Source organism: Microplitis demolitor, chromosome 7 (assembly GCF_026212275.2).
Source record: "Microplitis demolitor isolate Queensland-Clemson2020A chromosome 7, iyMicDemo2.1a, whole genome shotgun sequence".
NCBI lineage: Eukaryota > Metazoa > Arthropoda > Insecta > Hymenoptera > Braconidae > Microplitis > Microplitis demolitor.
Window position 1 is genome coordinate 16325387 of NC_068551.1, and position 21618 is coordinate 16347004.

At 28.1% G+C, this 21618-nt stretch overlaps 1 protein-coding gene across 2 annotated transcripts in view; it reads right to left on the reverse strand.

Annotated features, from left to right (window-relative positions):
- LOC103571401 (uncharacterized) overlaps window positions 1-20476 on the reverse strand; it is a 61341-nt gene extending 40865 nt beyond the window's left edge. Inside the window, exons 1-6 of one of the 2 annotated variants that reach the window (XM_053740591.1) lie at window positions 20462-20476; window positions 17551-17808; window positions 10707-10798; window positions 5050-5160; window positions 1254-1342; window positions 1110-1173 (exon numbers count right to left, since the gene is read on the reverse strand). In XM_053740591.1, the coding sequence (XP_053596566.1) occupies window positions 1110-1173; window positions 1254-1342; window positions 5050-5160; window positions 10707-10727 (285 nt within the window). In that variant the 5' untranslated portion in view covers window positions 10728-10798; window positions 17551-17808; window positions 20462-20476. Of the gene's footprint in view, window positions 1-1109; window positions 1174-1253; window positions 1343-5049; window positions 5161-10706; window positions 10799-15657; window positions 16029-17550; window positions 17809-20461 lie in introns of those variants that run through there. The other variant, XM_008549559.3, reaches the window with a different exon arrangement.
- Window positions 20477-21618: the final 1142 nt, after the last annotated feature.

A 21618-nucleotide genomic window follows, 5' to 3' on the forward strand; every position in this document is an offset into this window, starting at 1 on the left:
AAAAAAAATTCGTTCCAAAAAAGCTCGATATGTAGAACTTCTAAATTGAGACAGGTGAGAGCTTTGAGTGGAAGTTTTGTAATTTTGACGGTACAAAAAAAGTGTTTAGGACTTTATATAAACGAATTTTGAGTAAGATAGAACGTTTTTAAAAGATATTACTAAAAACTTATTTTTACTTTATTGTACCCTCGTTCCGAAAAAGTTCCTATTAAAAATTAATAGCCCCATGGAATAAAAAAAAAGTTCCAAATTTGGGGTTTTTGAACTTTTTTGAAACGAGGGTAAAAAGGTTCTTTTTTTACTCAAAATTCACTCATATAAAGTCATAAATACTTTTTTTTTTACTATCAAAATTACAGAAATTCAAGAAAAGTTCTAATCTGTCTCAAGTTTAGAAGTTTCACATGCCCAACTTTTTTGGAATTTTTTCGGACTGATTTTTTTTGAATCCTTGTATTTTTAATCTAAAAATATAAATTTTACTTATTTTTTAAATTTTTTATACGCTCTTATGGTTTCAGGCTCTTAATAGATACCGGAAACCAAAAGGGCGCACACAAAATTTTTCTTTAATCGATGTATGTTTTTTTATCTATAAGTATGAAAATAAAAAAACTTTTTAGACCATTATGGATTCTGGCCCTTATCTCAAGAACTATAAGCGCGCATAAAAAAACTAAAAATTGTATTATATTATTTTTATACTTATATACGAAAAATATGTACATATATTATTCAAATTTGTTTTACACATCCTTAAGATTTTCTGGTACCATAGTGTCCCCTTTCTAGATAAACCTCTTAACTACTTTTTGTTCATAATTGAAATTATGAGTGAAAAACATTCTTTAGTATTGCTATTGCGTAAAAAAAAGCTTCAAATTTTAATAATTTTAACAGAATGTTCGAGAGACTTTTGAATTTTTATATTTCCATTCACGCACGTGTAACAGAATATATATTTTAACAGATTTCTGAAAAAATGAGAATTTTGCAGTTACGAGGTTCACCCAAAAAAGAGACGATAAGGGCGTAAATTATCTATACGCTTTTATGACACCTGCAACGTGAAATATTATTTAAAAATAAAGATATTAATAACTTACATAGATAAGCTCTTTATCATATCGTATTTTAAGATTCCAAAGTAATGATGCTTCATTTAAATCACTAAAAAAAAAATTAATAATAAAATTCATCATGTAAATAATAATAAATATTATTTACAGTATAATTATTATGATTATTACTTCAATTGAATCATATCCTCAACTCCATTCTGTCCAAGATCTTGTCTAGGCCGTACTCCAGTCAGGTTTGTAAGCGTAAAAGTTTGCGGCTGTAAAGAAAAAGTTGTCTTTAAAGATCTTTATAATAAAATTTAAAAGGATTTCGCTCAAAGCTTTATTGTATCGGATCACATTTATCACGATAACAAAGACAACAACAAACAAATAAGATAAACGATATGACTTAAATGTTTTTTCATTGACATGGATTTTAAATGTCCGTAAGTTAGATTTATTTATTTTTAAAACGTGTTTTGCTTTCACAAAAAATAAAAAGTCCGACAAAATTAAATTACATTTATGTTAAAAAATTTGAGACTTTAAATTCTTTTAACGAAACACGCGAGTTGTTGTCGTTGTCCAAGGTCGAGCACATGGAGAACAATGGTAAATTTTTACGTCTTACAGTTTAAACTCTATCACATCTGTATTTTTTATTATTTACAATTAAACGTATGGTATTTTTTATTCAATCGACGTGTAGTATTTTTATCAGTTATTATCCAAACAAACTAGTAATCAAATATTTCTCAATCTCAATGTCCTCATCGCTTTACACGATTTGATCTACTTTTTTTTCCTTACGTGTCACTCTTTCACGCACTTTCTTATTGTATAATAATAACAACTTTAATGTTTATTTAAATTATTATTATTTTCTTTTGTATAGACCGAAATCAAGTACTATTATTACAAGTGTGTAAGTTGCATACTGTAAATAAATTACCAGAAACACGAATTTTCATATCGCGTGTACTTTTTTGGAATAATCAATCTTATTTATATGCACACATGCGTGTCAAGCTGCTCTTTTTTTATCAATTATTTCAACACATAATTTTTTATCCTTGCATCTCATTCCGTACATAAAATAAATATAAAAAGATATAAATTATAGTAAAAAAAAATTAACGGTTCTTTTAAATTCACAAGACTTACTCGAGAGTCGTTCTCGTGAAACTTAACCGGATGCACCGGCTTACCTGACTTTGCAACGACAGACACATAGGCGCAGCCACTCATGTGTAGAAACACTTTTATAGTTTATTTTACTTGTTTTTATTATTATTAATATGTTTTTCAACTTTTAATTTCTCTGAAAAAAATAATTTTTTGGCACAAAAATTGTTTACTTGTCTCAAGAAATTTTTTGCATTGTAAATTGAAAACAAAAATTTTTTTGGAGCGATGAAAAATTTACTAAATGCTAGAAAAAATTTCTTGTATTGAGAAATTTTTTTTCAGTCAGAAGAAAATTTTTGTTTTCATTTTTTAATGCAAAATATTTCTTGTGCCAAGAATTTTTTTTTCTATGCCTGTATATTTAAAAAAATTAAATACCAAAATTTTTTTCGAGCAATAAAAAGTTTTCTTAAAGCAAGAAAAAATTTCTTGTATCGAGAAATTTTTTTTCAGTCATAAGAAAATTTTTGTTTTCATTTTCAAATGCAAAATATTTCTTTCGCCAAGAAATCACTTTTTTTTTGTGCTTGTATAATTAAAAAAAATTCAAAGTACTACAAGTTATGTTCATACTATGCAACTTTGTACCAACATGCAATTAAACAAGTATTCTTATCTGTCACGCGACTATTATATTTTATCCTGACATGCATCGTCATCTACAATAGGACACTAATAAAATGCTGAGTATAAATTTACGACGCTGTATAATTTAATTAAAAATATTTAATCAAACTTGTATTATGTAGTTCTTATTCTTCATTGTATTGCAGTTTTATTTCCTATAATTATTGCGTCGTATTTATTTACTTGATATAATACTACGGTAATTGTAACAATAGAAATCGATAAATTTAAATGGATATTTAAAATTATTGGCTGTAATTAAAATATACACTTTTTTTTTATTGCAGTAATGACTGAGTGATCACTTTCGCGGAAGTGTCCAAGTATATTTAATGAGGCACGCAAAGTATCTCAATAATTTATCCGTAAATTCGACTTTCTATATATGTATGTATTACATCTTCTCTAGGTATTTTAATTTAGTGTAATAAATACGATAGTTGTGTCCTTACAAAAATTGCAGTTTCTCTTTTTTTTTAAGTAAATAAATATACGAAGTATTTAAAATTAAAGTTATTATTCAAATTTACTGTCTGTTGTATAGCTAAAAATTCATTAATAAAAATTAATTATTATCAATTTCTAAGTATTGTGTAATATATTGCATTTATTAATTAATCATTTCATTTTTTTTATCTCAATTTTTTGAATAAATTAAATTAATCTTTAAAATTTAATTGCAGATATTTTTTCGATTGTTCTGGGATATGATCACTAGGAATTTAAGATCAGAGATTAACTGAATTGTTGCTAACTAATCGAAGTCTATAAGATATAAATCTTATAAAGAATGTGAGAATATTAGAGTAGTGACTATAAAACATTTTAGAGTCCATTAACTGGAACTTCTCCTCAATTTTCACCCCCACTAGCTAAGCTGTCTCCCATCCGATGCTATACATTTGTATGTGTTTGTGTATATTTATATTTACATCATTTAGATAGATGTGAAACGCATGCGTGTAGTTTACTCTTTAAAAGAGAAGGAGCATTCGATAAGTCGGAATATCCAGGAAATTTCCGTTTCTCCGTAGACTAACTATCCGAGTTAGTAAATAAGCCCATAATAAGCCTCTTTCCCTCAATCGGCAGTTACTGAGTCCAAAAAAATTTTCTTTCCAATTTTCGGCTTTAGAATAAGTCTACAATACACAGAGAAAATGGAGACAAAAAATGTACAAATTTGTCGACAAAACTTGAAACAGGAAGTTGAGTCACCAAACAATTATTATTGTGATTCTCTAGAAAGTTTTTATTTTCTTATAATCCCTAATTTAGACAAATAATATTCATTACAATTTATCAATAAGTTTTAAGCGTATAATATTTTTTGTAGTGTAGAATAATAATTTTTTGGCGACTCAACTTCCTGTTTCAAATATCATAGATAGCATAGTAAAAATTCGTAAATTTCTTAAGTCCATTTTTCTCCGCGTATGATTAGGGATTAAAAAAAAAATTGTACGCCCTTTTGGTTTTCAACTTAGTAACTGAAGTCAAAAGGGCTCATAAAAATATGTCATTTTGGAAGTGACGCGGTATAAAATAGAACAGGCTTATGACGGATAGTCCAGAATAAAACTAAACGCACGGAAGTGGAGAGACTGAAATTCCAATAAAAATGTCCCCTATTTTCCCTAGTTAATTGTATGCGTTTTCTGGCTCTATTACCATTTCATGTACCTCCATAAATACTAGGTTTGCGAACTTGTATTATGTTCCGACAGCTAGATCGGCTTTTGCGCAGTCTTCACCGCTTTATAGGCTAACATCTCTATGCAATTTCATTTTGAGTAATTCTTATTGTCTACTTGATATTTTAGGCTATAATCAACCTCTATCAGCCAGCACAATTGCATCCATTTTAACCTCGCTACGATAAATTTACTACACCTAATATCATTCAAACTAAGTTAGTTAATTCAAACTTAATGATTTACAATTTAAATCTACTTTCTTATGTTTATTAGTTGATGATAATTATAATTTGCCAGTTATTGTATATCATTCTTTTTTCAAGTCATCTTTATATTTTAAATGTATCAGGATAAAGTAACCTTATTATAGGAATATTTTGCTGTTGGGTCTAAATAAAGGCAACAATATTAATGACCAGGCTTATGACGAATAGTCGACTGTACTTAATAAATTAAAATAATAATTGTACCTTTCCAGTGATGACAGCCTGAACTGAGAGTACATTAGCAGCTCGATGATATTCCAACACCTCACCTGGTAGCACATGACCGACACCTGGGTCAAACCACACTAGTTCACCCTATAAAAATTATTTTCATAATTTAATTAAAAATCATCAAATAATTATATATCAACACTTAATTTAAATTCAATCATAAAAATAATAAAAATAATTATATCTTTTAGTTATCGTATATACTTATAATTAATAAGACTTTTATTATATGATTCGCACTTTTGTTAATTTTAAATTTCCTGATAAAGTTGCAACACATTCCACAGATGATTTATCCGCTATCGAGTCATTTTTTTTCTTTACTGCAACCGGAACTTTTCTTCTTCCAGTACAGAAACCAAATATTGATGACGTAGTTGCTGGTGATATTGATCTTGTACTATTTATGTCACTTAGTGATCTCGAATGAGTATTGACAGATTTATTAGCAGCATTAGCATGTTCTTTTATTAATTTAGATGACAGTCGCGAAGTTTTAGTATCAGACTGTCGATTTTCTGTTGATCTTGAGGCTATTTTTAAAGGAATACTTGAGCTCGTGCAGCTCGAAGTTTTCCGAACACTTTTCATATAAAGTGGCAAAGTCGTAGAAACATGAGTTTGTTGTTTTGAACTGGGATTTGTTTTCTGTTCTGTTTTATTTCGCTGTTGACTAACGCTGTCATTAGTTCTTGACTTAACATTATGCCAAGTAGACACTTTTAAGTTTGAATTTTTAGGATTTTTAATACCACCGACAACTTTGTTTTCACTATCATTGACACTTCGCTTAGTCACGGCCGATTCCTGAGGACTATGAGTTTGTCTAACTCCCGAAGCGAATTCCGTCATCGCGTAATCCTTGTCTTTAGTTCTTTTTAATTTATGATGAACGACATTTTTCTTTTCCTTGGATTCTTCAACGCTGCTTATAATTCGTCTTCTTGAAACAGCGCGTAAATCCCTAATCACATCTTTATTTTTTTTATCACCAGACAAATTAATTAAACTTTTATCAGACTTAACATCTTGACAAACTGTCGGTGATAATTTTGATGAAGAAGATTTTCTTAAAATTGTCCCGGATATTTTTTTGCAGTCAAGTTTCATTTCACTGCCTCTAGGTGTCAAATTTCGTGGATAACTTCTTATCGGTATTTCTTCATCCACTGAATCAGTATCAAATTCACGATAGTACTGAAGACTGCCAGTTGATTTTCGTAAAATAGATTCTCTTGAAATGGCTGGTAATGATAATTTTCTCCGACGAATTTTACCATAAATAGGAGCTTCTCTGCTTGCTGACTCTCTCGGTTGTTTAAATCCAATATTATAATGAGACTCAGAGGTTAAATTTTTACTAGTATGAATTATTTTGGGTAAAGTCGATGGCCTGGGTACTATACCACGTGTGATGTCTCGAAGTCGATTGGAAACTGTAAGAAAATCAGCAACCGATCTGGCACCTTCTCTTCTATCAAGTGAACCCTCTCTCCTCTTTCCGGTATTGCAAGTACTTGTAGTAGCATTCTTCAGATACGCGGAGGATGATTTGGTAAATCCTTCTATCCGTCTTGTATCATCCTTTCTCTCTGCATTAATAATTATTCTACTCGGCGGTTCGAGTAAACTGTTGCTTTTTTTTCTTATCGCAACTTGTACGGGTGTTTTTGGTGCTTCGAAACTAGTTCGACGGTTTAAAATATCTTGTCGAGAAATTCTACGATTTTCAAGAGGTGGAAAACCGGAAGAATTATCAACAGCAAAGTTCTTCGATTTCCTACCAATTGACGGCAGAGTTTGCGGCCGCGAGTCAAGATAAGAGTTACGCATTCGTTCATTTTCAATAGCGGCTGATGGTTTCCAATGATGCTGGAGAGTTTGAGCAAGTCTTCCATCTACATTTTCAAACCGTCTTTCAATGATCTCCCGGCGAGATATGCTAGCATTAGTAGCAGCGGCAGAAGTAACTCGGGCATTCGACCGAAACGCTTCCGGGTTACTGAAACGTTTAACAACTTGACGACCAGCACAAGCCCTGGCGACCTCATCATGTTTCTTCAAGGAACCTGATGTCACTCTTAAACTCACCAGTGGTAGATTAAGAGCGTCTGTATCTAGGTCTGGGCCAGGAGAATTATGCAATCCACGTATGTACGGTAACGGCTTTCCGCCTGCAGTTGCCGCGTACTGAGTATTCAATTCACCGGATTTAAGATGCGGAGGAATTCTTGCTCTTGTTGATAAACTTTTGCTGGTTCCACGTTCTATTTTTGTTCTCTTTAATGTTGATTCCATAATGATAATGTAAATAAAAATATTTAACAGTGATGAAGATCATTGCTCAGTTTCTTGGTAACGAAATAAAAAAAAATCCTTGCGAAAGTTAAATGACCAAGTGGCCTTTCACCAAAATTGACATTTAGTACATTGTGAGTAAACTTGCGTATCACATGCGTAAATTCCACATCTAGGCGCAGCCGAGATGTTTTCTTGATCGAAACGAGCTACGACTCTCGAGAGCCAACTCACTTCCGCTCACTTTGAGGTCATTGCACGAGCTGGTACCGGGATTGCCGTACCAGTGGCCTCTTTGTAGAGAAGTTCTCTTTCGCGTTTTCCACTAGTTAATCCGACAACTCTCCACTAACTTGTTGTTCTTTCATTTATTTATTTATTTTTTTATACTAATTCATCGTTTGTTATTTTCCACTGACAATTTAACTCTATCGGTTACATGATTCATGCATATATCATTTGAGGTAATCATAATAACGAAGATTATTCTTACAGAGTTATATATGTTAACAATGGAATAACCAGCAATAATTGCGGTTTGAAAATGTTGAGTGATAATAATACATCAATAGGACGATGCACTGCTCATGACACTTTATCAGGGTCATCGCACCCCGGAAACCCGCAAGCAAAAGAGTCGTCGTCTATGGACAAACTTGGCTACCAGCTAGACTCACTTGATAAACGAGACACGAGCAAACCGATTTGGGCCGTGAGTTCTGTCAACCGCATAACGCATTCGGAATATTATACTTTCTGTCTCCAACAAATTCAGTTTACAATGAGAGTTAGGAGACCATGAACTACTAAAGATTATCGGGTTCAATGGGTCACTAGTTCGAAAAATTCACGGTCTCGACACTAATCACGTACTGTTTGATAACGGTCACATTTAAATTTTGAACTTTAATTCAAATTTATATCTCAATTAAATCTTATCCTATTTGATCGATGAACAATAACTTTTTTTAAGAAATAAAAACTGTGAAGCAAAGGAATAAAAAAAGAAAGTATGGTTTTTAAATATCGATGGATTAAAATAAATTAAAAGATCCAGTCTTGAGGATGTTCAATACGCAACTGGAGGCCCGAAGTCTTTCTTACAACGATTGCTCCTGTTGTACAGTGGCGTAGATGGTTTTAATTAATTCTTAAAGTTAATTGGCCGTTCATCGAGGCGTTGGATCTTCGTAAGAAGTTATGACCACCTACATAAGCTCATTCGCTAGTTTAACGCACTGAACGTTATGCTTTTATATTTTCTAAAAAGGTTATAAAAGTTAAATTCTATATAAATTAAAACTTATGTCACTACGTATAATTTCCTTATATGTATATATATATTTTTCATATATTTATGTTATTATAAATAAATAAGAAAATAATTGTTGGCGCCAATGGATCGAAGTGCTTTGGGGTGAAACCAAGCGTACTTGTTCTCTTATATAAATTATGCGCTAAATAACCACGCATATGGGCAGCAAGTGCATTAGAACGGGAAATTTTATAATGCAAACCTATGATAGTGAGTGAACTGAAGAATATACCAATTTCTCTACTCGTGTAAGAAAAAATAATAAAAATGTTTAAAAATTCTTTGATTATTACTATTTTTTTTATTTACATACACGGAGAGAATTTTATAGTAAAAGTTATCAGTTACAGTAAAATTTTTAAACTGAATTCGATAGTAGAGAATATCATTTAAATTAGTATCTACCAACTGTATTAGCTGTATGGTAAAATCTACAATTCTTGATGATAATCAGAACTTATAACTTTTATTATCTCAACTAATTATAACTATTATTACCATGATAAGTCTTAGTAACCTGATGGTAAGTTACTATCAACCCTAGTAATAATTACTATGTAAACTAATGAAGAATTTAAATATCGGCGTTACAGATCAAATGACGGTCCATTATTTTATGTTGTAAAAAAATACTGATTATTGATGATGATTAAGTTTTTGTTATCACTCAATATTTAGATAACATCTCCAATATTTGGAAAGTTCTATTATATTCGGAATTGAACGATTGTATTGTTATTTATTTTAATTATTTAAAGGACAAATTGTTAATAGCTAAAAGATGGATATAAATGAAGGATTTAAATTAATATATATTTATCCTATTTTTTGTATCAAAATTTTTACAACCTTGAATAACAGTTACCATCTTCGATTGTAGCAATTATCATCTTTAAGGGGGACCACTAGTGTGAAATTTTGCAAAATTTGATTTTTTATATTTCGATAGTCTATAGTTTCAAAATTAACATACTAAAATTTAGAGTACATGTATCGAATAGTTTTTTTGAGTTACAGCCATCTGAAGAGCAGCCGCTTATCGGTTCTCAAAAATACATTTTTAAAAATTGTCACAGTTATAACTCGAAGATAAATCATCTGATCTATTTGATTCGAACTGCAGCTTCTTTTATATATGTTTCTATGTACCATGAACCTCCAGTTTTCCGATCGAATCAAAAATGTAATTTTGGCAGGCCAAAAATCATCAAATTTTCGCGCGAAATTTGATTTTTTTTTAAAAACCTCGCCATTATGTTAAATTAAAATTTTTTTCTTAACCCGAGGGTCATGGTACGGGTAATACCTTCTAGTTTAATAAACTTTTTGGTTTTTCGATTTCATGCTCTGTAAAAATCGCTATCACTGCAGCAGTGGGAGGATTTTTTTTTTGAAGCCTTGGGAGATTGCGAATAACTCGTTGAATTTTGAATTTTTTAGTCCAAAAGTTTTATCTTGTATTCCATTATATATCCACAAATATGTCCTTAAAACATTAAAACATTTCATGCCGTAGTTTTCTTCAAAAAAATTCCCAAAAATCATTTTTTTTTCAGGCAGTCATACTAGTGGTCTCCCTTTATAGTTACAATTAGCATCTTCGATAGTAATCGTCATCACCATTAATTGTCAAATAGTTAAAATTAAAAATTTAGTATCGTAGATAATATAATAAAATTTTCTCCGTGTATTATATACATATTTTTTTTATCGATTAAAATAAAATAATCGCCTACGGTGAAAAAAAAAAGAGAATTGCTGAATGTCATTGGAAAGTAGTAGGCACGTGCGAACGACGTGCAATTCCTTACACAGATCATTGACTCCTGACACCGGTAAGTGTTATTATACCACGCGTAATCATTGATGCAGTCTTTTTATGTCCACAAACTCTTAAAGATCTTTCATCAATCTATTATATACACAATTGTGAATCATTTGCCGGAAACTATTTAATTGCGGAACGTACGTAGGGTTCTTAAGCGTCTATTAAAATCTATATAAAGAATATCCTTACCACTTGCCACTCGTTGTACATCTTTGGAGATAATTATAAATCCAGTTGGTCAAATTTCATTTTGTTTAAAAGTCTTCCGATTTTTTTGAAGCCTAAAACAAAAATTAATTAGTTAATTTTAATTATGAATATAAATTTTATGGTTTATAAAATAGATGGAAATTATTTTCCAGTACTTGATAATTATAGACACAATAGAAATCGGTTATTAGTAAAAAAAAAAAAAAACTTCAATGATATTGTAAAAGGAAATTTTTCATGAAGTATAATTATTTCGCATTATTAAATCAATTGTTAAGTGTGAAAAAATTAATGGAAAAAGTGTTTAAATTTTTATAAATAGTTTTTATAATTTTATTTAGAGAAGGTAAAAAATACTGAATTTTATAATAAGTGATAGTGTAAAATCAATTAATTGTAAATAAAAAATATTATGATAAAAAAAATTCGTTTTAAATAATTTCTTTTCATTTTTTTTCTTATGATTAATTACTATATAAAGTAGTACTAAGCGAGAGAATATAATAAACTAATATAATGTCATTCTCAATCTTATATTGCAACAACAAGCAAGCAGGCAAGCGAGTGAGTGAGTGAATATGTATTTCACAACATTATGGTGATTCGGGTTGGTCACCCTTGATCGGCACGTAGGTGCAGCCTTAGTTAATATAACGAGTGCGGAGATTGAAAAATCAACGCAGAGAACAATGGGTCTTGAAGTGGGTTTAAGATACCTTATGTATAAGTACCTATATAGTATATAAAAATATATATAAAAGACCCCACTGGATCGGCGATCGTTTCGTCACGACAACACGATTGTGCATTGTACCTTTGAAAGTGAAGATTCTTTCAGGTATATATATATATATATATATATATATATATATATATATATATATATATAGAAACTATTTCTTCGACACGTTAAAACAACCAAATAGAGAAATACCTTTTTTAAATTTATTTTCTCTGCTATCTTAACTTAAAAACCGTTTATTTTTTCTTTTCATTGTTGTCTAGTATATCTAGGGAAAGTTTATGTCAATGAATTTACACTAAATTGTACTTTATGGAGAAAAGTTTAAAGTCATGATAGCAAATCAATTGGAAAGTAAAAAATAAAAATAAAGTAAAATTGATTTATTTTACTCTGACAAATTAAGTAATTAATATTTTTTCTATTTTTACTTATATATAAATATGTATGTATATGAAAAATTAATATTTATATAATCTAATAGTTTTACAATTATTCTTAATAGCCTCGCGATTAATTAAAGATAAAATATAATTATGGTAACAATTTAATTTTAATTATAATTATATAAGTAATTATTTATTTTATATTTATATTATAAAAAACAATCGTGTGTGTGATTCATAGATATAGTTATTGTTAAAATATTTAATATTATGTACATTTAAGTGGCCTTGTATGAGCACACAATTCTCACGTGAGAATTTATGTTAGTGAATGGCCGATAGTAGTGTATGACAGAACTCGCCTTCGAGGTATCCTGATGAATCTAGACAGTTTGTGGTCGTTGCAGGAGCTGCTGCAGCAGCAGCAGTCCAACACGAGAATCAGGGTTTCCTCGAGCAGAAATTGAGGTCAGACAGAGAAAGCAGCAATTCAGTTGCGGTGATACAAGACCCATTACGTAATTCATAATTGCCTTCTTATATTAATATATTAAAATTTAAATATATATCGAGTACACAAATACCGGAAAACTAATGAACCGCACGTATATTTAATTTCCGTGGAATAGAAAATGTTGACTAAGCCCGGGTTAAAAAAATAACTTTATTTCGACTTGTTTTTGACTTAATTAACTCAATTTTGGCTACACCTCCTTTTATTAACGTCAATATGAATTCTTTAACTTAGAAATTTAAAACCAACTAAGACAAATTCAAGTCAAATTTGACTTATTTTATTTAAAAATTTAAATCAACTAAGTCAAATTAAAGTTACGTTCACTTGGACTTGACTTCAATTATTTAAATTTAAGTCAAATAAGTCAAACTTGATTTGAATTTGACTTAGTTGGTGTAAATCGGTATTAAGTAAGACAACTTATTCAAAATCTAATGTTTTCATATCTTAAAATTTGTTTTTCATTATCATATCAGTTTTTAAGCTATTTTTCATATATCGATAAGGCATCGATATGTTGACAAACCGATCAGAAATTTATGTCACCGAAAAAATATCTATTTAAAAGACTTGACACAAGTAACGACAAAAATGACATTAAAAATATTGGTAAAATGAGTCATCTTAACGACTTTTTAATTGACATAAGACAGGAAAAATAACACAAATTTTCTATGTCTTCGGAACCAACATTTGCATGTCTTATTTATACCAAAAAAAGTGGCTGAGACTAAAAAAAAATTTATCATCTATTTAAAAGACATCTTAAAGTTGTCTGTGTGTTACATGGGAAAGAATTTAAACTTGACTTGCTTTTATCTTTCTAGACTTGCTCTATTTTCAATTTTTAAAATTGCACCAAAATCAAGTTATTTTTTTGACCCGGGAATTGTTTTTTTCATTTATTATTTTATTAAAAAAAATTATTTACTAAAATAATAATAAATGTTATTGATGTTACGTTAAACTACAAGTGCATTGTACGTAGAAAAATATATAATTTTAATAACGGTATTTTTTTTTATTTTATCATTTTCTCATTGTTAATAAAAGATTTAAAGTCACGTTAATTTTTCTGTGAGAATTTTTCTACAGTTAAATTATTTGTATTATGACTTTTAAATCCAACTATTAATTTAATTTGCTGTCTTGGTATTTTGTATATTAAAGTCAATTAAAAAAACTTATAAATTTTAATTGTTTGAATTAATTATTTATCAAGACAATTTAAAGTTACAAGATATTATTGAAGTTTAATAAATAAATAAAAATAAAAAAAATGCGGATGTTTTTTTACTGCATGTTATGATTTATGATGTTTTATTACACAACACTAAGTGTTTTAAAATAGTTGTAAGTTAATGACAACGTGACTATGAGAATTCCAAAATGACGATGACGGTAAGAGAAGAAGAGTCATAAGGACAGACTCGCGGTCGATGGAGAAAGGCATTCAAGGCGATCATCTCATCATCAGGCGCAACAACTTCTTAACTATATTGGAAATTATTTTATATTATGATAGTGATGAAAATGTTAAGCCGCAATTTGCAAATTTAATATCCTACTAACAAATTATTGTAAAATATTTAAATTTCCCGGTCAAAATTATCGAGAAAATTAATATTGTTATCAACCCAATTTATCAAAATCACTTTCTCAATAAATTTGCATGTTGAGAGATCATATGAGTCAAAGAATTTTTAAATAAATTTGAATGATTGTTTAAAATATTTTAAGACCAATCGATTATCGTTTTGAATTAAATGAAAAAAATTTTTGAAATTTCTATCGTCATTAATTCATTGACTACTTGACTGAATGATGTTAAATCTAACCACTTTCAACGATCAATTAACTTTTTGATTTAAAAGATTAATTTATTTAAGAGAAATTACAAAGAAAAAGGAAATATTTTTTTGATTTATTTAGACTTAATAAATTTTATATTAAATTTCACATTAAAAATAAAATATCTTCAAAAATTTAAATATATGTCCCTGAGTTTTTACTCCGATTGATACCAATGAATTCTGATTGAAAGTCTATCGGCTTTCAATCGGAGCCAATCGGATTTAATCGGAGTTTTTAATCAGGGGTACTTTTTATATTATCTAACTCAGAGTTTATAAACAACTGAAGAGTTTTAGATCTACAAAAAAAAATTTATTGGCGCAAGTAATTTTTTTTCGCCCCAAAAGAATTTTCGTTTTCAATTCATAACGCAAAAAATTTTCTTGGGGAGAGTAAAAATGTTTTGCTCTAAAAAATCCTTCTTTTTTGTGTGATTGATTATCACATTTTCAATTTAAATAAACCAATAACTCCATTTAATTAGTACATCATTGAGTACAACGTAAAAAATTTGCGGAGTGAACTCAGATTAAATCCGGAGTGAATGCGAAGTGGATAACTGTGTATTTATTTAATTCCCTTGGAGTAAAATTAACTCCGAAAGGGAATTTATTTAAATATTAAAACTATTAAGTGGAATGAATGCGGATATAAATAAAATTCAAATCACTCCGCTGGAAAAACAAACTCTCTATTTACTCCGTAAACGGAGTGGTTTCTTTTTATACTCCAGAACTCCGAGTGAATTCGGATTTAAATAAAATCCATAATCTCTCCAAATTCACTCCCAATTTTTTACAATGCATTGTAATCATCTGTGATATATTAGAAAATAAATTAAACAATATATATATATATATATATATATATATATATATATATATATATATATATATATATATATATATATATAATAGTCTAGACCTGTTTGCGTGTAACACGCCATTTTACAAACGATCTGAGTTGAAAGTAAAATCGGTCGAATTAAATATTTATAAATATTTTGTTTAAAAAATATATAGATTAATATAAATATACAAATATTTTAAAAAATCGAGAGTAATAAAAATAATAATAATGAGTGGATAGGTGGTAAAAGTAATTCTCAACGAAATTCCGATATCGTTTACGATGAAATCAACTAAGAATATGAGAGAACCGGTATTCCCGTTGGAAGTTATTCAGTTTCCGTGGGACGATCTTGTTCGTGGGAGCACTGTGGCATCGAAGTCTCCAACCTTAGTCTCTTGTGAATTTTTCACTCACCCTTATAATCACTTATCAATATAAATATATATAATAATTATCATATAAAACTTCACTTCAAAGTATCAAACTAATTTAAATATTTTTTTTTTTAAATTACACACTTGCATAAAATAATAAATAATATATAATTAATTTATTGCAATATATTATTATCTTATTTACCTTGCTGATTTACCCAGCACGTTTTATAATTTGCCCACTGGTAACAACTGACTAAGCAAACTCAGTTTGAGAACCGACAGAGAAATAAAAATATATGAGAACAGTAGAATATTATTTTTAAATGAAAGTTTTTTAAAATTTGACCGTAAGACCACAGGACTGTCACTTTAAATCACTTTACTTTTTTATTTATTTTTTTTTTTTCAATAAACTTTATACCTTCACTGAACTAATTGTTAAATAAAAATTAAATAAATAAAAAAGAACAAGAACAAATATAAAAAACTTGTAAGTTTTAAAAAGTTTACAGCGCGACTTAAGCACAGCGAGTAACGATTTTAATTATCGAAAGACTTGCGACGACTGTCTACCTCTTGGATACGGATCACTTTGAGGTATGCAGTCGACCTCGCCTCGTAGATAGTTTCGTTTACCACCACAAGGCGCCACTGTCCGCGTTGGTACCGTTATAAAAGTATATTACAGGTGGCTGGTATCTGGTATACCTGTACGATCATCAGTAAATTTACTCTTACTCTAGGACCTTTGGTTGTTGACGTGCTGTGCGATCAGCAGAAATTGTCAATAACTTTATAAATAATAATCTGTACTCGTGTATCAGTCTACTACTGATTAATCAAATTTATTTAAGCATTTAAATCACAAACATTTTTAAACTTCCCGCTAAGAAAATTTAAAATTTTCATGAAAAGGGAAGGTATTGGCTTCGGTCCGATTTTTGAAACCCGAATTTTCAATAGATGACGTTTTGAGGTCTTAGAAACCTACTCTAATTTCGAGATGATGTCCGAGTGTATGTACGTACGCATGTATGTAAATATTCTGTAACTTTTGAACGAATGAACGATTTGGCTTTTTGAGTTAGTATTTGAATCATAATTAATTTCAAAAATTTGTGAGAAATTGAGGATAATCGGTAGAGTATATTCATAGATATTCAAAAAATATAATTCTTTCAAAAATGTTTTTTTCGGATAACTTGTAATGTACGCGATGGATTGGTTCCAAAATCTAATCAGCTTTAAAGCTTTATAACCCGCGTCGAATGCTGCCTCAACTGTCAAAATCGGTTCATTTGCTTAAAAAAAATCTTTGTCGAAAGAATTACGAAAAAGTGTTTTTTTCTAATAAACTCTAAATCGTTGAACTAATTGAAGACAATTTTTTTTTAACGTCAGTAGTTAAAAAACTGCGTCGAATATGACCTTGAATGTCAAAATCGGTTTATTATTTCGAAAGATATCGGTGGGAAAAATAAAAACAATAACAATTTACTTCATTTTTCCCGAATAACTCATAATATTGTTTCTCGAATGTTCCGAAATTTTTTTGAATGCTAGAGGTAAAAAAACTGCATCAAATGCATGTTTGAACGTAAAAATCGGTTCATTATCTCCAAAGATATTGTTGATGTAAATTACTTGAATTTTCATGAGTATTAATGTAGCAGATATCAGATAAATTTAAAATCATAAATTAATAGAGTAAATAATTAATAAAATAAAATTTTTAAAAAATGCGCATTTAAAAAATTTTGAAACTAATAAGTGCATTTTTTATGAATATTATTTTTTAAATTATTTACTCTATTTATTTATAATTTTAAATTTGTCTGATGTCTGCTACATTCACACTCATGAATTTCGCAATGGAAAGTGTGACATTACTATTTTTGAACTTGAAGAGCTCAAAAATGTATTAACAGTAGTATTTTCGAGCTCAAAAACTCGAAAGTAGTGGGAAGTTTTCGGGCTGGCCCGCAGAGTCAAGCGTTTTTTAGATTTTTTGATCATTACTACTTATCTTTACAATTTACTACTATACCTCAAGCTGTTTATTCATCTCGTAAATTTAAAATTTTTTTTTACATACCTTTTTATTTTAACATATTATTATAAATCAATATGAAAATAACTTTGCGCCGGTTAACAAGCTTGTAAAGTTTGGGTTGACGAGCTCTCAATGGGGTCATGTCTAATCATTAAGGCCGTTGTCCTCCTCAGATATTCATGCAGATAAAGTTTCTAATGACGATCATATATAAATTCCTCAGATATTATGAGACCTTTGACTTGTGTTCAAATAAAGTGTACGCACATATTTTGGATGTGCTATTAAAGCCATGGAATTCTGAAAAAGAAATAAAAAAAACATTTTTACTAAATAAATAATTATTTTATGATGATAATTAAAGTCTACTTAATCAGTGTATTATGTGTGATTAATTAATGATATTAAATAATTAATTGTTAAGATATATATAGATATATATCTTAGGAGTATGTTATGTATCGCAATGTCAGTAAAATGAGTGAACTGACATTAAGGAAATTATTACCCTGTTATTAATGATAATAATCGTAAATGAACGGGTGAAATAAAATGGTAAGTTTAAAATATACGAACGGAAATAAAAGAGTTGAGTAAAACTTTCACCATTACGGACTAAGGAAATAATATTTTATAATTTATATATTGATAGAAAAATTCTTATTCAATTTGAAATCATATTATTGTGTGTAAAAATAATTATTTCAATAGATATGATTTTGAAAAAAATTTAAAAAATTCGCCATTGAATTAATGGGGACAAAATTTGACCTCATACCATAGTAGGCTTATTATAGATATGCAAACAATGCACTCGTAGATTTCCATTCACCGTTAATATGACAACTTTGCATTCATATTAAGAATAATAATATATAATTATTAGTCTTAATGTATATGAGTGCTAAGAAAATAATTACATCTTTAATTTTAATTTTTATTGAGTGTAGAAATAACCTGAATATTAACTGTGATAAATTTCTCTTTATAATTTATTCTTGGAGATTTCCTATAGTAAATTGATATTTTTTCTGTTTTAATTAATTAGATTCTAAATTTAAAAATAAATAATTTTATAACTGTTAACAGGAAATATCAAATATGTGTTACCATTTAAGGTTGATAAGTTTCATTATATTGTTAATAGATGTGAAAAAGTCTAAATTACCAACTGCTAACAAAAATTATTCTATCATTTCTCCCGCCAAGAAAATTATACTCGTAGCAAACGTAGTTTTTTAAATTTTTGTTAACAAATTACACATTAGAAAAAATCAATGACCAAATTAGCAGTGATAATTTTAAAAGTCTAACTATATACTAAATTTATCTGATTAAAAATATTAAAATTGATTTCAATGTCATCAAGCAATTATCAAATGACTGATAAGTATATCCTAGCTGACCAGAATTTATTATTAGAGATATTTTAATAATAATTAAGTATTTTTTATCAGACAATTTATAAATTTGACATAAATAAATTAATTAAATAATTAAAGGAATGAAATTTAAAAAATTGCGCGCGTCGATTTTTAAATGGTCTAAATACGAATTTTTTAATTTTTATTCTATTTACATTTTATATATTTATTTAAAAATTTTGAAAATTGCCGCTTGTAAGTTACATTCACACTTATATTTTTTAATTTTTATATTTTATTTTATTCTAAAATTTAAAAAATCATGAGTGTGAATGCATCAGACCTCAGATAAATTTTAAAGTTATTAATAAATAGAGTAAATAATTAATAAAATTAAATTAAAAAAAAATGCGCATTTAAAAAATTTTGAAATTCATAAGTGCATTTTTTACAAACATTATTTTTTAAATTATTTCCTCTATTTATTTATAATTTTAAATTTGTCTGATGTCTGATACATTTACACTCGTAAAAAAATCGCTAATTGTCAGCAACATTTACACTCATATTAAAAACATTCACTGATTTTAACCTTTAACATCTTGACAAATTGCACGCAGATTTTTAGACTTTTTTTAAAACTAGCTGATGGTTGATTTTATGGATAAACTGGTCTGCCATATTAATGTCTAAATATAATGATGCAAAAAGTAGCAGTCATTCTAAAAATTTATTTATTTAAAACAAATAAAGTAAATACTGACAGGCAATAATTTAAACAAAATGCATGTAAAGAATTTTCAAAATTTTTCTTGTGACAATTGTCAGCTTCATTAGTAGATGACAATTGTATAAATGTGAATATAGCAAACATGAGACAATTTATAAATTTCAAATAAATAAATAAATTTCAATAATGAAATTGAAAAAAGATGCGTGTACTGATTTTTCATTGATCTAACTACGCGATTTAATTTTTATTTTACTTACATTTTATTTGTTTATTAAAAAACCTGAAAAATTATTAGTGTGATTGTAGCAGAGATGAGACAATTTATAAATTTTGAATAAATAAATAAATTAATTAAAATAATGAAATTTAAAAAAATGCGCCAACTAATTTTTGAATTATATAAGGCATGTTTTAATTTTCGTTCTTTCTACATTTTATTTATTTATTCAAAAATTTAAAAAGTTGCCAATTATCAGCCAAATTTTATGATTGTGAATGTAGCGGACATCACACAAATTTTAAATTATAAATAAATAGAGTAAATAATTAATAAAATTAAACTAAAAGAAAATGCGCATTCCAAACATTTTAAAACTAATAAGTGCATTTTTTATAAATATTATTTTTTTAATTATTTACTCAATTCATTTATAATTTTAAATTCGTCTGATGCCTGCTACATTCACACTCATCAAATGTTCTCATAAAAAATTCCCACTCGTCAGTTACACTTACACTCACGACAATGGTCGTGAGTGTAAATAAGTCGGAAAATATTTAAAATAATTAAAATAATCTTTGTTAATATAAATTATTACGAAAAGTAAAAAACAAAATTAAGAATAGGTTACATTACTTGTAGGGTTTGTAGGTTAGAGATAAAGTAGCCGCCATGATACTTTTCTTTGTTCTCTTTGCCTCTAAAAATTTTTGAATCTGAATGACAAATAAAACCTGGCGACAAATGCGCGCTAGTTATCGCGCTGAAGTTGGTTAAAAATTTTTTATGTGTCTGGAGTTGTGGTTGGTTAACTTCAAAATTGTTTCTCCAATCATGTGGATCTATGGAATTACATGTAAAGTAATCATAATAAACAACTTCAAGTCTTCAAGTGAGAATCACTTGTTTTTTATCATCGGGCGATCGGGTAATTAATCACTTAGAGGAGTAAATATAATTCTTATATAAAAAATATGTGACTTAAAAATTAGAAAGACCCTTGTCAAGTGACAGTGCAGTTAAAAGTGAAGTGAACTATCAAGTGTTTATAATTTTGGACTAATCAATTTAAAAAATTCAGTATTAATAAAAATAATAGAGTGATTTTTAATATGATCTTGAAGTTAGCAGGCAGTTAAAAATTTTCGGATCTTTTTTTTAACAAATCAATAAAAAAAAATGCATGTGTAGAAAATTGAAAAAACTTTTGGTGGAATTTTTTTAAATATTTTTTTTTCAATAATTTTTCGTTTCTAAAAAAATCCAAAAATCATTTGACGTCTGCTAAATTCAGTATAATTTTTTAATGAGTGTAAATATAGCATACAATTAACAATTTTTTGAATATTTGTTTTCAGCAGTTTAATTTAAAAAAACTAAAAATATGCACATGTAAAAAAAATTTTTTTTTAATTTATTGTTTTTAAAAAAATCCAAAAATTATTTGACGTCGGCTAATTTCGGTATCATGCTTTTTTTATGTGCTTGAATGTAGCTGACACTTGGTAATTTTTTTCAATTATAGACTAAAGAAATAAAATGTAAGTAGAACAAAAATTAAAAAATGCGTATTTCGATAATTCAAAAATCAGTATGCGCATTTTTAAAAATTTTATTTAATTAATTAATTTATTTATTTATTTAAAATTCATAAATTGTTTTATCTCTGCTCTATTCACACTTATAATTAATGTCCGTAGTGGCAATGCAACAAAAAAAATAATTTTCATTATTTAAATATAAATATAAATAATTATGAGTTTCTGAGTTACAATAAATATTTAAGTGAATGT